Source organism: Urocampus carinirostris, chromosome 18 (genome assembly GCF_059441175.1).
Source record: "Urocampus carinirostris isolate Australia breed hairy pipefish chromosome 18, RoL_Ucar_1.0, whole genome shotgun sequence".
NCBI classification, from domain to species: Eukaryota; Metazoa; Chordata; class Actinopteri; order Syngnathiformes; family Syngnathidae; genus Urocampus; species Urocampus carinirostris.
This window is the reverse complement of record NC_142366.1, coordinates 24,280,562-24,299,072: the sequence shown is the minus strand read 5'-3', so window position 1 is coordinate 24,299,072 and position 18,511 is coordinate 24,280,562. Positions and strand designations below refer to the sequence as shown.

The 18,511-nt window shown below is 41.2% G+C and overlaps 1 protein-coding gene across 1 annotated transcript in view; it reads right to left on the bottom strand.

Moving 5' to 3' along the window:
• Positions 1–18,511, bottom strand: part of sspo (SCO-spondin) — a 106,286-nt gene that overhangs the window by 76,259 nt on the left and 11,516 nt on the right. Inside the window, exons 13-35 of the mRNA XM_088322158.1 lie at positions 16,855–16,999; positions 15,858–16,030; positions 15,561–15,779; positions 14,179–14,344; positions 13,848–14,109; positions 12,231–12,435; positions 12,066–12,160; positions 11,747–12,003; positions 9,850–9,984; positions 9,579–9,781; positions 9,379–9,506; positions 8,404–8,513; positions 8,173–8,322; positions 7,996–8,089; positions 7,710–7,919; positions 5,285–5,490; positions 3,211–3,325; positions 3,016–3,137; positions 2,725–2,895; positions 1,531–1,764; positions 1,346–1,468; positions 1,185–1,282; positions 71–302 (exon numbers count right to left, since the gene is read on the bottom strand). Coding sequence (XP_088178284.1) covers positions 71–302; positions 1,185–1,282; positions 1,346–1,468; positions 1,531–1,764; positions 2,725–2,895; positions 3,016–3,137; positions 3,211–3,325; positions 5,285–5,490; positions 7,710–7,919; positions 7,996–8,089; positions 8,173–8,322; positions 8,404–8,513; positions 9,379–9,506; positions 9,579–9,781; positions 9,850–9,984; positions 11,747–12,003; positions 12,066–12,160; positions 12,231–12,435; positions 13,848–14,109; positions 14,179–14,344; positions 15,561–15,779; positions 15,858–16,030; positions 16,855–16,999 — 3,853 coding nt within the window. The remainder of the gene's footprint in view (positions 1–70; positions 303–1,184; positions 1,283–1,345; positions 1,469–1,530; positions 1,765–2,724; positions 2,896–3,015; positions 3,138–3,210; positions 3,326–5,284; positions 5,491–7,709; positions 7,920–7,995; positions 8,090–8,172; positions 8,323–8,403; positions 8,514–9,378; positions 9,507–9,578; positions 9,782–9,849; positions 9,985–11,746; positions 12,004–12,065; positions 12,161–12,230; positions 12,436–13,847; positions 14,110–14,178; positions 14,345–15,560; positions 15,780–15,857; positions 16,031–16,854; positions 17,000–18,511) is intronic.

Below are 18,511 nucleotides of genomic sequence, written 5' to 3'. Positions count from 1 at the left end.
TTTTGTCAAAATCGTGACGGTTTCAAGACCGTTTCAACAAATCCTGAAAAGTTGAAGGCCACATCCGTACCGGGGCAAGTCGTGTTAAAGCACTGCTGCCTCTGGATCTCTTGGCCCCGACAGTGGTGCAAAATGTCTCCCGCCGGGCACGATCTGCGCCGGCTCACGAAACCTGTCCCGCAGGTTTTGCTGCACGGAGTCCAGGAACCCCAGGGGCTCCAACTTCGACAACCTTGCTCGTCGGTGGGACCCCCAAGCGATGACAGTGAAGAGTCTGGACAGTCTGCCACACCGTTGCACATCTGAAAAGGTAAAAAGGTATTTTGCGTTGAGTTATTTTTCAACTTGTCTTTACAATTTTTCCTTTACAAGATTTTTCAAGGGTTGTCCTGATTCAATATTTGTATTTGAAAAACTAAAAAGCACCAAAGTCGAGGTATAAAATGTAAGAATTCTTACTTAAAATGGAATTGCCTTTGATGCAAAATTCTCAAATAAAGTTTTCAGAGCCTCTGTTTCAAAATGAAAAAAAAACTATAGAGAGAGTTTTCCGATTTCTCAAGTTTATTCATACTGAATTTTTGGGTTGAAAGTGGTTCTTGGACAAAAAGAGGCTGCACAACAAACCTGCTGTTACTGCGAGTGTCCAGCAGAGAGCTCTAATTTCTCATATACAATCAAGGAACAATCAACATTGCTAATCTACGCGCTAATTTTTACAAAATAGTATAACATTTCACTGTAGCAAGTGCGCCAAGCTAAATTTAACCTGCTTTTATGCAACCGACTTGAGGCTAAAGTCAGCTAAAAGGACTAATCCCTTATCTTGGTTCTGTGCAATATCTCCAAAGTGTATGTGTGTGTGTTGTGCCTTCTGCAGATCACTGAAACACAGTGCTGGTCAACACACCTCAATAATTTGTTGGGTTTTACAGATTACCCAGACATATTTTTTTTATTGGTTTGCAATAATCTGTGGTCTGTGCAGCCCTTAGAGACTCTTTGTGATTAAGGGCTGTACAAATAAACATGACTTGACTTGACTAATACAAAATTGAGCATTGCTCGATTTTCTTTTTCGATCTTTGTAGCTTTCAGAGAAAATGCGCATTTTGTAATTTGCTTTAAAGTAGTGTAGTTTACTATGGAAGATTTGTCTTGTGTTTTAAACATAAAAAGAATACCATGTTGAACTTGATACAGGATCCATCCAGACATGTGAATTCTGGACAGGTGACAGTTCTGTTCCCATCACCAGGTGGCGCAGGTGAAACATGTTTACCTGTAGACAGGAGATTTTGACTTCTGTTGGTGAGCTTCTCTTTGAGAGTATCTTAGGACTCACCGCACACAAGCTCGTCATCACCACGTGGACAATCGGGGACACCGTTGCAAACTTTTGTCATGTTAACGCAAGTGCGATTGTCACACGAGAAGCTGCCCGGGCAGGGAGGGATCCGGGCAGAGCCTAAAAAGCAAACATCTGTCACCCTCTGCAGTCATCCAACATCAGGCTCATGTTTGGCTAACCGCAGTTGTCCACGCTCTCATCAGATGCGTCTCTGCAGTCCGGGTGGCTGTCACAGAGCTGCCGGTACGGCACACATTGGTCGGCGCTGAGGCAGGGCACTTGGCCGGGACCGCAGAGCGAAGGGCACGGCTCCTCGTCGCTGCCGTCCAAACAGTCCGACTCGCCGTCACAGTGCCAAGTCTGAGGGACGCATTGGCCGCCGGTGGCACAGGCAAACTCATATGACCAACAACCTGGAGAGAGTGACATATCATTTGTTATCATTTGTTATAAGATCATAGGCGACGCCGCAAGCGGCAGCCTTTCCAGCAGCTCCGTGTTATTTCGCTCTTTTTGTGATTTATTGTTTTAAGTGTCTGCTTCTATCTTTGCTGTTTTTCGTCCCGTTTTACGACACTTTGGATGACTTTCTATACTATGGTCATGGGTTCTAACGCACAAAAATGCGTTTATTCAAGGAATCAACTCCTTGCCCTGAAGAATTCTTGTGCCGGCGTGATGAGGTGGCCCTATCGTGGCTGCAGAGCCGCGTTATAAGTCTTTGGTACCGTCCGTGATCATGGTAAATGTAAACTCTCTACCAAATAAGACAGACAAACTGGCTGTGCTGGTGACAAACATTAAAGCGTACAGGGAGTGCCGTTTGCTGTATTTTACGGAAACGTGGCTCACGTCTAGCATCCCGGACGCTAGCGTGGAGCTATCCGGAGCTACCCGACTTCAGCGCTGTTAGGGACAGAGACACAAAAGCCTGCGGGAAACGGAGAGGAGGTGGATTCGCTATCTACATGAAGACGAGGTGGTGTAACCCAGGGCACCAAGATTTCCATCTGCTGCAGGGACGTCGAACTTTTGGCCTAGCGTGTGACGTCATCCACTCCACTGTTGCTAACTACAACACAGCACCCCAAAGCCATCCTGTTAATCTGTTAATAAACAACAAAAGGATACTGCTGGAAGTGTGAATTTCCCTACGGGGATGAAGAAAGTATCTATCTGTCTATCATTAATTTGAGTAAAGAATGAATACCAATACTGAGTATCGGTGCTGATACCATCCTTTTTTAAAGTATCTCTATCCGAGATATTGACTGATTAGAGTAAAAATATGGCATCAAACATCAATAATTACGGGGATTTAATAAAAGGGAGGCTTGACATAAAAACGATGCGTCAGTGCCTAATAATACAACCTGAGGTAGGCACAGTCGGTGTAAACGGCGAAGGAAGTGGTGTGATGAAAGAGTAACAGTTGCTCCGTTTTTCATCCTCTCCACTCGGGCAATCTCGCTTTCCGTCGCACAGTGTAATGAGGGCAACACATGTGCCGTCACCGCAGGCAAATTGGTCCGGTCCACACGTCACTACACATCCAAAAAAAACCGTGACATGTCGGGCCTCCGGGACACCTCTTAACCTCTCTTTCACACAATCACTTAGGAAACCTCACATGGAACACAGAATGTTGCAAATGCTCTCTTTACCTCTGCCTGGACATACGGCCTCATCTGTTCCAGATGGGCAGTCTTTATGTCCATCGCACACTTTTTCTGCAGGGACACACTTGCCCCCGGGACACTGAAATTCTGTTTGCGCACAAACACACCTAAAATACACAGACGTGTTGAAATAACGGATGTGCTTTGTCGGTAGAAAACGTTGGTGATAAATAAACACACCCCCTTTCATCACTGAGATCCCCACAATCATCGTGACCATCACATCGGTGGATGTAGAGAATACATCGTCCTCCGGCACATTGGAACTCCCCTTCGTCACATTTCACACCACAATCTGGGCGGGGAAAAATACTTCATTTCAGTAAATAGGACTACAACTTGTGTTGTCTATTTTTATAATGTTAAGTGTACTTTTTCCAATCTGAAAAGAGTTTATATTATATATATATATATATATATATATATATATATATATATATATATATATATATATATATATATATATATGTGTGTGTGTGTGTGTGTAAAATATGTAATATTGTACGTATTACCAATTTCCTTTGCTTTTTTTAATTGTTCTTCAAGATGTTTTGTGTATTGTTACCTAATGCAATAACTCTTGCATCCTGGTCATCCTGGAACTGGAAAGGATTTACCACTTGTGTGTTAATTTCTCAAGGTTTCTTATTCTTCCAATGTTGAGGTTTTGAGTTTTTCTTAGCCCGCATGTCGGTTTTAGATCGGGAAGTGGTGTTATTGTGGCCAGTGCAGTCTTTTGAGACAATCCGTGATTAAGGGCAATACAAATAAATGTGACTTCACTTAAAATCAGCAAAATCGTCTTATCTTGCATTTTTAAGAATTGTTTTTCTCTACCAAGATTAGAAAAATGCACTTAAAGAGTGCAAGTATATAAACATTATTACCCCATTCGCAAAAAATGCTGGTCATAGTAAGTGTATTTTTTTCCAATTTTAAGGAATTTGGACTTCTTTTTTCAGTAACTTTATCCAAAAAATAAAGCAAAGTTTTTTAGCTAATTTTTCTAATATACGGTAGGTTGAAAACAAATCATATAATAAAAACCTATTTGCTGTATGATTTAGTAGTTTTGCCTATTTATGTTTTTTCTTGTTTTATCAGAGAAACAGGAAAAATACATTTTAGTACTTTTGAACCCTGCCCCATCTCCTGGCTTGCACTCTTGATTGCAGCCTTCGTTAGCTTGTTCATCATGCGCCTTCAAGTATGTGCATTTCTTAGACACACTCGAATAAACTCTCCTTTTTTATACTATAAGTCGAAAAAAGATTTCATAGTCTGGCCGGGGGTGCGACCAACACTCCGGTAAGACTTATAGGTGAAACTATTAACACATTATATCATGGCGTTTCACATTTTTATTACCGGTAATTTATGTTAGTTCACATTTTATTTTCATACTTAACCGCAAGAGGGCGCTCAAGGCCCGTGTCGATAATTTCAACCTTTCACTGTTTCGAACCGAAAGAAGGAAGCGGCTTAGGATCCCGAGCTGGAGGAGTTCTTTACTGGCAAAAGTGACACAGAGGATGATGATTTGATTCAATTTAGTGACTTGGAGTGAGGCTGTAAGTTTGGTAAGCATGTTATTTATTCAGTTATCTGAATAACTCTTAATATGTTACGTCGGAACTGAAATCGACAGGGAGGTCGCATGAAATGATTTAGCCTATTGTTCTCTTTTGTTTTAAATTGCCTATTAAGATAACATGTATGTTTTTGGTATTGGATTTGATCAAATACATTTTCCCAAAAATGTGACATAAACTCCGAGTGGCTGGTGCGTATTATACTTCAGGTACTTATAGTTTGTAAAAAACAGTGCTTGAAAATGCCTCTTGTTACTTTCACGATTTTAAATGCTGCAGTGATAAATAAAAAGAAAGAAATTCATGTGGACGAGCATTAAGTTAGTCTCCACCCCACCTTCCTCTCCTCGGTTCTCCTATTGAGACTCTGTGATTAAGGGCTATACAAATAAAAATGACTTGATTTGACTATCTAACGTATTCTGCGGCCAGAATAGCTTTGCTAAAAAAGCAGATCGGTGCAGTGGCAGAAAAAAATGTCGGGCTCTTTGAACTCAGTTGGACGTGGTCACCACCTACTTAACAGAATATATTCTACTTTTATCTTTTTAAGGACACCTCAAACAAAATTTTAAAAAAACTCCTTAAAGTGATTACATTTCTGTGCCAATTGGGATGATGTGTACGATGCTTCAAATTTGTCACAACAGCACTGGTATTACCTTGCTCATCAGACCCGTCGGCAAAGCCGCAATCCAGCCTGCCGTCACACACGCGGCCGGCCGGGAGACATTTGCCGCTGGCGCACCGAAACTCCCCCGGTGGGCACGAGGGCACCGGGGTAACAAACCCGCAGGATTCCTCGTCCGATTGGTCGGCACAGTCTGGATGGCCGTCACAACGCAAAGCCAGGTTCAGACAAGGTCCGCTGAGAAACCCCAAAAAAGATGACGTTTTAGTCCATGGGGTTCAATTTTCATTGACATAATAGAATTGACTGAGTTTAGAACTTGAATAAAAGGGCAAACTTTTGCATTAATTTGAACAAATTCTTAACCACATTTAACCGCGGATGATGAAATCTCCCTGTCTTCAATCTTGAAATACTTCAAATGATTACCAATATAATTTAATTTAGATCTTTAAGGCAACTCAACTTAACCTCTTTATACAGCTTTAATATATATATATATATATATATATATATATATATATATATATATCCGGGCATTCCGGTTTCCTCCCACCTTCCAAAAACATGCATTTCAGGTGAATTGGCCGGTCCAAATTGTCCCTAGGTGTGAATGAGCGAATGAGTTGTCTGTCCCTGTGTGCCCTGCGATTGGCTGGCAACCAGTTCAAGGTGTCCCCTGGCCACTGCCCGGAGATGGCTGGGATGGGCTCCAGCCCCCCCCCCGCGACCCTAATGAGGATAAGCGGTACGGCTAATGAGATGAGATGAGATATATATATATATATATATATATATATATATATATATACGCTGTTGATGCCCCTTTAATTTCTAATGAGTCCAAAAACTTTTAAAAAAAGGTTAAACATTGAATCTATTAAATAAAAAATAAGCACTATATTTTAACTCCTTTATTTTCACTTTTTGCAAATGCACTTTTTGCTGTAAAGCTGTCGTAAACATTTCAACAAAAAATGTGTAAGGCTTGTGGTGTCAAAGACACATTTTCCATTCACAAAATATTCAAGTTCCTTTTGTAAACATCGTAGAACACCCATCTCTTGCACCAAATGGATCCAAGGTTGTTTGCATTGTGATTTCTGGATTTTTTGTTTTTTGTTTATCTCTCTTACAGTGGACATGCTCCTGCGATGAAAATTTCAGATCTTCCATTATTTCTAAGTGGGAGAAATAGCAAAATAATTATTTTCTTCATTGCATATTTGTATTTAGAGAAAGATATACAAATCACCCACAACACCATCCGCAACTGACAGTGCGAGAGCGCACACCACTAATTAAGACTTAATTTGAAACCATCGAGCAGACAATTTTATTTCTAAACCATCTATTGTCTGTCTGACCTAATTATATTGATTATCTCATTTCTGTACCTGATTTCAATGACCCCAGAGTTGTGTTTGCTGATAAAGGGAAATATATTATAGAAGTGAATCGTATCTAATCAGGAAGTGAGTCGAGTATAAAAGATGTTGCTCATAGTGTGGACGATGAGGACAAGAGTTAGCAGAAAATGCCGAGGATTGAAACGTACAAAGAGAAGGTAGTAGTGAAATCATGCATATTTGAAGATTTCCTTCTTTTTGCATATTTTTCCTCTGCATTCATTTAGTGATCTGGGCAAGGGATACTCTGGTGCAATTATTTGACCTCTTGGTGCCGAAAGAAGATTTTCATTCAAACAAGTATTTTTATACTTTTATAGGGCGGAGTTTAAAATGAGAGAAGAATCAATATAATGCTTCCCATCAGACCCAAATGTATTAAATTTGCTTTCATCACTGAAGTAACCAGTTCTCCTCTGTCCACAGAACATGCTCCTCAGAAAATCCCAGTCTGGCTTTTGGATTAATTATTTTTTTGCTAATGAGAGGTTTGGTCAATGCCGTGTGGGTCATCAGTCCAAATGCTCTTTTGGACGGCGAGACACTTTATGGGGGGACAGATCCTTACCATGTTCATGCACTGAACTGGCGAGCAATTCTTGCTGCAGTGTGAAAATGATTACCTAGTACAGTGGGAGACACCTGAAAGTCTTCTCTAAATTTGATCAGTGCATTTTTGGAAAAATACACTTTTTTGTAGAAAAGGTTTTATAGTACCCTGGTATAGACACAACAAAATGTCCTTAAACTATTGAGGATAGAAGATGGCATTTTTTCAGAATTATTCTTTCTTTTGTAAACTATTCTATAATTTCGATCTCCGGTGTATATATATAATTACAACACATGTACCATAATAATATTGAACTGTTTTCATTGCACTACCAATAACGCCCAGTTGCCTACATTACCTTGTAATTTTGGCTATCCATCCTAATATTCTATGATGTTTATATCCTGGAGTGCCATATTTATTCTTCACTATGATGTTAAGAATGGCAATTAAGACAGTTCTATCTCTTCTAAAATACATTGAAGATGCCATACCTTGGTGTGCTGGCACAGCGGAAATGTTCCGGAGGGCAGGCGAACGGACATATCTCATCCGAGCCGTCTCCGCAGTCATCTTCGTTGTCACAAACCCATTGAGAAGGGATACAACGACCACTCGCGCAGGAAAATTCCGATTCTAGACAGGTTGGCGAAGGGGCAGGGCAAGCCACTCCGTCACAGTGCCACTTGCCATCTCCACAGGAACTGGATGAAACATTTGACAAAATGATCAGGGAATTTATTTTAAGAGTAAATTTCGCTTTTGTGGGCATGGACTGACCAGTTCTGGCAGTGTTGTGTGACAGTAGTTCCAGGAGGAAACATTGACCCCTCCCACTCACATGGGCATTGTGTAGGAACTGCACAACTGTCACCTACAGAATTAAAAGTATACATTATAAAATTTTTGAAAATAAAATAACATTTATGGTTTTGATGAAATGATGTTCCTCCTCACCATATCGAACAGAACCCGCAGGGCAGAAGCAGCCCTCGACACAGGAGAGTACGTCGCACTGAGAGTGCGGACTCTGCTGCACATTGGGACACGAAGGTGAGCAAGCTGGACCACACGGGTCATAAACGAGTCCATTTTCACACTGCAGGGCTTCGGCAAATAGCGGAGACAGAGAGATATTGAGTTAGACTCAACTGAAACGTTAAGGGACATGATTTTTTGTGTACATACGACAGAGCTCCTGGGACCTCCAGCGAATGTATATGCCCCTGCGGTTGCACTCCTCAGCATAGGTGGCGATGGCTGTGCACAGGCACTCGCAGTCCCCGCCAGAGTCACAGCTGAGGAAAGAATTATCAACAAAAGTTTGAGCTACGAGGGGAAAAAAAATATACATGTTTTGATCATAAAATCTTTAAATAGGTCTTAAAATAAGAAACGTATTTAAAATGAGCAGAACAATATGCAAGTGGAAGAAAATAATTGTACATGTTTGTTTTATTTGTTTTACACCGCCTGCCGAAAGACTTCAGTGCATCGTAAGAACATCGGAAAAGCTCATTGGTGTCCCCTTAATGCCTTACCTGGACTTCTACAACTCCCACCTCACCTGTAAAGCAACTAAGATTGCAGCTGACCCAACCCACCCATCTCACAACCTCTTTAACCTGCTGCCATCACGGAAAAGACTGCCGAGTCTCCCAGCTAAAACCAACAGGCTTCCAAGGACAGCTTCTTCTATCTGGATGTCAGGACTGTGAACTCTCTTGCTGTCCTAACCCCACCAACCCCTTTGCCTTCTGCCAAATCAATGCACAACTGCTTAGATTATGGCTTGTACTTAGCATATTTTTTATTCTTAACCATAGGTATTTTTTATTTTTATATGTTTACTTTTTTATTGCATTGCTGTCTTACTTAACGCACGGTTGCACGCGGGGTAAGAGTAAGTCATTTAATCTGTGCAGTATGTTGTGCATATAGCATATTTGACAATAAATTTGAAAATGACAATAAAAAATATATACTTTCAATATCGGTCTTTTAAGCATAATTTGTACAATCTTGAAATATTTTATCCTGTTTCTTGAATAAAACCAGAAATAGTTTCTACCAAGAATTGCAAAAGATACTAAAAAAAACTCTGACTTTTTGCAGTGGATATAAAGCCATTTTCCGGAAGGACACATTGAAGCTCTTACTCACCCACAAGCATCAAAGACACACCAATCGTAATACTGCTGGAAGGGAACCTCAAGGTGGCAAGGCGAGAAGAGCTCCTGAGTTAGGATGCCGCATTTTTTCCTGGCCCATGGTACTCTGTGTAAATTGATCTGTAGAGTCATCGTATTCAATTATTTCCCAATGTATAATTTTTGCTTTTTAAATGTCATAGGTGAACTCACAGTGCAAGGGTCCTGCAGATCCTGGTCTGCTACATCAGGGCAGGATGGGCTGACTTTCCAGGAATTTCCAAAGAGCTCAGCAGTCGACTCCACGATGCCTTGACGCGTGGTGAAGTCATTCTCCGTGTCCCCGTCAAAGTTACCACAGAGCCCGCCGACATTTCCCCTCAGGTGCGCGGCCAGACGCACGTACACGCGCATACCTTTAGGTCGTATAGGTCGTGAAAACATATTTTTGCGTGACGTTTCCCGTTTTGGATGCGAATCCTACCTCCGTCCCATAGCAGTGCGACCCCAAGTTTGGAGGAAAGCGACACAAACATGCCCACTCTTTCCAAAGTCAGACCACTCCCACTGTAGGTTTTGGGTAAGGTAACCGGCATCCCATTAACAGTCACTGCTTTACCTGCATTAGATTAAAAAGCACTGATGATGTTACAGTTCAGTAATTACCAAGGCGAAACATATTTTCATTGCCCTCAATATACAGTGTTGGGAGTAATGTGTTACGAAGGAACACGTTTCTGAAACGCAATTACTTTTTTTTAGTAACAAGTACTGTCATGCTTTATTAATACAATTTTGTAACGCAACTGACTTTACAACCATAAAAGCAGACCATGATTTATTATGTATTGTGAATATTGACGGTTCTTCCTCATGAAGTCATATTCAACCCTCAATCCGCCAGCAACACAACGCGGACTATATAATAACCATGTAAGGTGGGCATGTTTATATCTACCAACAAAATTCAAGAAAATACAGCTACATATGCACCGTGTCAGAGTACGAGAACGCGTAATTTCTCTTTACTGATATTCTTCCTACTGTATATACTCACATTCAAGCCGTATTGACAACTCAACTATATTTATAAAACATTCATTCTGTACACAAGTAAAATATAGTTAAGAAAAAAATTGAAATAGACCATAAAATAATGAACACACTTAAAAAGTATAAAAATAATCCCCCCAAAAAAAAAACATCAAATAAAATACTCAAATCAGGGAGTCAGATATTTGGTTCTGTGTCACTAGTAGTGAATGGTGGGCAGAGCGTGAGGAGGGGGCATGGCTTAAAAAAAATTAAAAATCAATGGAGCAAACGTGAGGACAGTATTTAAGGTAAAAGAGTGCTGAAGTATTTTTATTTGTAAATAATTTTTGTAACACACCATCCCTCGAAAAAAAAAATCTTGAAAAGCACACAGAAATAGAAAAGGAGCTAAGTTAGTGGTTAGAAGCCCAGAAACAATATGGATATAGGGTGTCTCTGTCAAGGCCAGAATGGAGACAGGACCCACTTGCATTGCGTTTCTCACAAGCTTTATTGGAAGAAAGAGAAAGGGTTGCTCCTACGATCAAGTGATCGCTGGATGCGGAAGGCAGGTCGCTCTGATACTCAGATTGTGCTCCGAACGCAGAAGTGGATCTTCGGTGGCGAGCGATTACGGCGTCGGGGACGGAAAAGTGAGTCAGTAGCCGGGACAGGAGAGCAAAAACGTGGTCGGGTCGGAATCGAGTCGTAAGCCAGAATAGGAGAGAAGACGTGGACTCGGACAAAATGAGGTCAGAAGCCGGGACAGGAGAGTAGACGTGGTCGGGAACAAAAACGGGTCGAAGCTGGGGGACAGGCTGGAGCAAAAAACGGGACAGGTGGGAGTCAGGGTCGAAAAAGGCTTGCCTATTGTTAACTGAGGTTCACAGACGGACTGACAAGAGGGGACAGACAGGACTGGTACTGGGAGCCAATCAGAACCCGTGGCAGTTGGCGCCAAAGGAGCGGGCACAGCTGAGTCACATCAGTAATCATAACAGTCTCAGCTTAGTATTCGTTTACGAGCTCTCAAGATTGCACAAGGCAAGAAATAGGAAGGTTTGACCGCTTCCACAAGTTAGAGTACACGGTTTCTTCTATTTCTCTTATTATGTGGCTATTTTCAAGCAGTTTTAATGGGTCCGCTTCAATATGTATTTACGCGGTAATTAGTAACTACACATGGTTACTTTCAAAGTAACGCTCTACTTTTGGCTGTCAGTAATCTTGGGGGGTATCCAAGTATTTTCTAAATGTAGTAATTAGTAACTGTAACGAGGTACTTTTTTAAGTAACGTGCCCAACACTGTCAATATGTAATGGCTTATGATGACCTATTTTTTTACTTCTTAGCAGGTGTATCACGGTGTTCCCCAGGCTGAGGGTAACAGACTTAGTGCAGGTGACCCCGGTGCTTCCGCAAGGTACATTCTCTGCCGTGACGCTGAACAAACCACTGTTCTCCCGCGCCAGCACATATTGGCAGTCGCCCAGAAAAGAGAAGTAGCGGCCGTCGAAGGTGACGTAATGAGGGTCTCCGGTCGCCACGCAGATGCCGGCGCAGGCCAACTGGCTGCAGTGCCAGTGGCGCTCCTTACACACACTAAGAAAGTCAAATCCAAGATGAGAGCCGGGAGTACAATTTGGAAAAAGGGACGAGTGTACCATGTGTTGCAGTCTTTAGCGATGGTGTCGTTGCTGTAATACAGGCGGCCGTTGTGTCGACACGGGCACTCGGCGGGCGGGACGCACCGATCGCCCTGGAGGAGAAAGAAAGCTCGTACGATTTGTCGTGATGTGTCACGATTTGTGTCGTTTTCGTCCACCTACGAGCAGCACAGTCCCTTGAGGACAGACACAACCAGATAGCGGCTCCCTGCAACTGGTGAGGCCGGAACCTGGCTGCAGACTCGGAGGGTCCAAACTGGAGCACGTGAGGAGGCAGGAACGTGGAGCGTAAATCAGAGTGCCGGGACACTTATTGACCTCTTCGCAGGAGCCCTGGGTGCAATTGAAACGGCCCTCCACACACACGCTGAAAATGAAGAAGTCAGGTGTGTTGTCCATATCACACATCATAATGAGTACCACAATAAACAGGACAGTGATTCAGTCCAAAGGTTAGCTTTTGTGATCATTGCAGCTGCTTCGTGGTAAAGAGAAGCAATGAAATCAACCTATCCTGGCGAAAGAAGCAGGAAAATAGAGTGATTTCATCAGAGCTCTTGCACCACCAGACACAACACCATGAGGAGCGTACTGTATGCTCCTATCTATAAAGTATCGATGGTTACAGGCTGTTCACTCTTTCAAAATATGGTAAATGTACTTTACTTACATGGTACTTTTTGCACTCTAGGGTGAACACATTTCATTTAACAAAGACACTGTGGGAAACATTATTTTTAGCCTCAAGAAGGCCATAGGAGAAGAATGCAGAGTAAAGAGTGTCCTTCATGTGGTATAAACGGTGGCCTACTTATTGACTGCTTATCACAACTAAAGTGGAACACAGATAACAATTGTTTTTTTATGATTCATTGTAAAAAAACTGCATCTGTATTTTGGCGCGGACAGGAATGTTTTAAAATATACTGTATTCACAAATAACACCAACAATAGCCCTAAAAAAACAAACATTTTTAGTTTAATAGGGTAGATGAAGGCACTCCAAGGGTTTAGTGAGATTTTGAAATCCATTTAAAACTTTTTTACCATTAAAATGAAAATGTAAACGTAAAAAAAAAAGTAATTACCATATTTCGGGAAAATTAATGTACTGTACAGAAAATGAACGTCAGCTTCAGAAAGCAATTCATTTTGAACATAGGTTTACTTTTTTTTTTCCAATCAAAATGACCTCAATTGAGTTCCTGTTCCATTATCCGCTAAAAAAAAAGAGCAAATCCTTGGTCCAATAGAGGATTTTGCTAACTATATTTATTATTCTTTGTTTTTAACAATATTTCAAACATGTTTTACTTGTAAAATTGGAAAACGAAAACTAATTAGTTATGGCAAATGCCAACACAATTGGTAATGTAAACATTTTTTCACCAACACGAGATATCGCTCATTCCTCGTATTATATTTATCATTTTGCCAGAAAAATAAGTTAGTATGAAGTAAAATAAGACAAATTAACAATGTCCCCTAAACAGAAGTTATTAGGACATTTATTCCTTTACTTGTTATTTTGCAGTGTATAAATTGTATGTGTATAAAACGTTTTGTTTGTATTTTTGGTGTCCTTTGCTTTTTTTTCTAAATAACATGTTTTTAAAACAGTTTAAAAAAAAAAAAAAAAAAAAAAAAAGAATACAGAATCAACGACTGAAAAAGCTTTGCACTACGAAGATGTATTTATACAAAAATATAATAATATTTCAAAATACACAATATGTCACTAAAAATGTTGAATGAACGTTATCTTGGCTTTCAACATACCAGATGTTACAGCTGTTGTGTACAATATCTCCGGGTAGATATGTCTTGTCTCCTTGCACACAAGGGCACATAGTGGTAGGCACACATTGACCTTGGTGATCCTGCACTAGCCCCGCGGGACATTGGCAACCGGGAACACATAACTCGTCTCCTCCACCGTTGCCGTCACCATCACAGCTCCAATCGTGCCGCAGGTCGGAACACTTGCGGCCGCATGCCCGACCGCACTCCTGATGCACCTGACCCCCGGAACACTGCACCGCTAGGTAGACGGGAGGAAAGGGGCCGTGAGCATGAATGATCTCGTCATCGGTTGTCCGTCTATACTTACGGCAGAAGGTATGGTTCCGCCAAAGGACAGCTTTGCCTTCCTGAGCGCAATGTCTGGCATAGGCTGTGAGCACTGTGCAATGACAGGCCTTGTGGGGCGCACAATTGCATACTTCCGATTGACACAGACGGAAATATGGCTCTCTCTCTACTACATCGTGGCATGCCTGTACGCACAGAAGGAGAGGAATATAATGGCTTGAACTTTGAAAAGAAATTTGTAGGATGTTCAATGTTGGGTCAGTATTCTGTTTTGCAATGTAAAAATCAGACGAGTACATTGAATCCCATAGTAGCTCTAATTCGCTGATTTAAAGTGATTAAATGGTCTGATGTGCCACTGGGCGTGAACGTGAAGTTTGGTGTTATCTTGCATGTGTGAAAAGAAGGTTGCCTTGACGACACACCTCCAGGTAACCAGAAGCCAAGGTTATGTGGAAACTAGCGGACGGACAAGAAGGTTGAGCTGAGAGAGAGACCACAATGAGTTCTGTGGAAACCATCCAGCGGGCAAATAAGCTGAGCTCAGAAGAGACCGCAAGCAATTCTTTTGAGGCTGGCGAAGCGGCAAGAAGCCCAAGTTCTGAAGTGGCAAGCGACAAGCCAGGATCAAAGGACCAAGTCCTCTCCAGCAAGCAACCAAAAATGTTCCGAGCATGTCCTGTGAGCAAGGAGCAAGAACGCCTGGGTTTGCCAACAACCAAGTCCCAATCAAGCCAGCGGCTAAATCAAAGAAAGGACCAGCAGATAGCCACAGCGTCACCACCCTGCACCCAGGGATTCTGGTCCAAGGATCATCAAACCGAAACCAAAGCCAGGTACAAATTGGTTTGACTTTACGGGGACTTCTATTAAATTACAATAACGCCCAGTTGCCTTAAGTTCTAGCTAGGGTAATCATTGGCCCAACCACATTGGATTCCTACCAAAATGTTGTCTCCAAAGATCACGATGCTATCTTTTTTTCTTTTGTTTTCTTATCCTTGTGTTTTGTGTGTTATATTAAAGTTCCCTCTATAGATGATTAGTAAGGAAAATTCATTCAATCCGAGAGTGTGTGCCTCGATTAAAGTATGTTGAACTATCAAAAATGGGGGAAACCAATTCACTTAAAATTGCTGTCTAGCCAATCCTTCAGATTAACTAAAAATTCAGTTTTCCAGATATGATTATTTAAAAACGTATGTTGTGCTCCAAAAAGGCAAGAAGAGTTTAAAAAAAAGAATAAAGGCGCCCTCTTCAATTGAATGGGTCAATTCATTATTTTAAGGGTGCCATCTAGGTGCCATTAATTGTTTAAAAAATTGATTGCCCACCCAAATTTGCTACGTACTCTAAAATTAGATTGCTGTTTACATGACCCATAGAGTAAGACAAACAAACCTGGAACAGGCCACTGTGTATGACGGAACAGAGAGAGTCAGCATATTGTTTTTTCTGTGCGTAAGTAGCGCAGGGGTCTGACGGGTTTCCTCCAGGTAGGTTGCAATTTTCTGTCGTGAGTTTGCCGGCAAACGACGACACGCCGCTTTCCACATCCCCTTCCGGGGTCATAAAATCATCATGCTGGTTCCACGTCAGTGTTCCACAAAGGCCTCGCACCTTCAAGGTAAAATAGACAATACGCTACTAATATCATGTAAACCACCATGGGGAGTGAAACCGCCACACAAAGGCTACCTTGTTTGTGAAATGAGGCTGCAAGGTGATGATGACTAGCGGGCCATCTAGGTACCACAGTAGCTGAGCTCCGAAAGTCTGGATCAGGAGAAAGGCAGACGATGCTTTGCGCACTAGCAGATCCCCCGTCACAACAGGTAATGGTTCCCTTTGGCCATTCAATGTCACAGTGCCTACAATAAGCAATGAGGTCAAATTTCAAACTGTATATTATGATAATTTTCGTGCATCTTAGATTCAACTCAAGTTCCATTTATTTGTTTGGCCCTTAATCACAAAAATGTCTCAAAGGACTGCACAGGATTACAATGACACCATCGCCAGATCTTAAACCAACGTGAGGGCAAGGAAAAACTCAAAACCTCAGCGTGAGGAAAAAAGAAACCTTGAGAAGGGGCCTCACAAGCGGTAATCCCCCTTCCAGGATGACCAGGGTGGAATAGATGGTGTTTCACATTTCTTAAAAGCATTACGGGCATTTTGATTTTTAGATTTAAATGTGCACTGCAAATAAATGTTTTTTTTTCCGACGGCACATCATTTTGCCCCTTTTTAAAAAAAGGATTCTAACTTGGCTCAATTGAAAGGAGCTATACATAATTTGGAACTTTTACAGCCTTAGTCAGCTCATTTCATGATGCATGTGCATTTCTCAGACGCACTCAAATATAGTCTTCTTTTTCATCTTTCTTTGGTGTCTACCTGAAAAAGGACTTGTCATACATTCACCATTTTCTTACTAAACTGACAATTACAAAAAAAAAACCTTGGGGGACAAACATGACAATCCTCTCCAGCAGGCACCATCGCCCATTCCTCACACCTAATGTATTCCACCACAAACAGCTCTGCTAGAAGTAACATAAAAGCCAATAGGTGCAGTGGAAATGAAAGAATAAGGGCTCATTTAACTCAGTTGGGCAATTTTAACACATAATTGAGAAAAGATTTAACCTCCAACATTTTTATTCTGTCCAAGATGAATGAACAAATTCACCAGTGTCCGTGACTGTGACTGTGGTGCGAAGTGCCGTCACGGTCATCTCTATGAGACAGCCAAGACCTGCGGCACTGCCTCCTCCTGCCCCTGCCGTGCACTCGCCGGAGCGAACGGTCACCACGAGCTTTCGATCCACGTAGTCCTGAAAACACATTTGTGCAATCAAACATTTCGGGTAACGTGGAAACTGCATCATAAGTCCTGTACTGCCGCGCAGTGTTGGGAGTAACGAAAGATTCCTGGAACGCAATTTTTCTCTCAGTAACGAATACTGTAATTAGCTAATACAATTTTGTAACTCAACTGTCATTACGAGGTGGTGCACTACTCTACTACGTTTTAAAAGCATTTACTGATTTGCAAAAATGTCTCTTCTTTAGAGATAACTTTGGCTCACGAAACAACATTCAACCCCTGATCTGGAAGCGACAAATTCTGAGTATTACGCTATACAAGGGTTGGCGTGATTTCATGCAGAGAACCTACAAAACCCTTTGGTGGGTGGTTGGATAGCTTAACCACAAGGGTCGTAGGGGCACCATTTCCTGCGGTGTGTCTTGGGCAAGTACAGCCTGGTGGCGCTAGTCCCTCTCCAGGCCAACAAATGTTTCCAGGGCAGTGGTTAGCTCAAGATTGCACAAGGCAAGAAATAGGAAGGGTTCACCACTTCTTGGTAATCTAGGGGGTAATCCAATTGATTTTTGTATGATCTTATTAGTAACTGTAACTAATAACTTTTTTTCAGTGACGTGCCAACACTGCTGGTGTGCAGTCTTATTGTGCAATAGGATTGTTTAAGAAAAACTTGTCTAATGGCCTGTGGCTGGAGTTTGTTTACTAGATAGAGTGCAAATATTAATCATTATTTAGATAAGGTACCAAAAAAAGCAACATCTCTTCCTTGAAATACTGGTTTAATTTTTAAAGCAACGCCAGTTTATGGGTTGAAAATGCATAACAGAACAGAGAACTTCACTTAGTAGTAAGGTATCTCTGATACACAAAATAAAAACTGCAAATTATTGTATTGTATTTCTTTTTCAGACGCATCTACTGACTATTTTCAAAATGTTGTGCAATAGAAGGTATTTTGTTCTCTAGTGGACATTGTTATACAGTATTTGTATTTTCTTTTAACTTTTTTTGGTGTGACTCTCTTGGCGTTTGTTCTAAAACGCTTGTAATAGAATTTCTTGAATTGATTTTTTTATACAGTTAGTTTGCAATGTAGTTAATACAAAATGGAACATCTGTGCTGTGTTTATTGTAATGATTAACCAAGTCAAGGCCAAAGGGTTCAATTATTCAATGATCATAACATTTCTAAGCAAAAAAGTATCGGTATCAGATCGGTATTGATCGATACTGCCGTGTATTTACTTGAATTGGATCAATACAAATATTCTCAGTATTGTCCACCCCTAGTATTGGTACTCAACAATCCCCATTTATTGGTTTCATACTTTTGATTTAAGTTATTAAATTATGAGTTTTTACAACTGGTTAAAAAAATAGATATATTTTTACTCCTTAAAATAAAAACTTAGCCCACAAAATAAAATGCCATAAGAGCAAGAATGTTTGAATTATAAAAACAACTTTGGAGTGATTTTTGTGATCTTCCCTATGAACTATGGCAGTAGCTCAAGAGGTA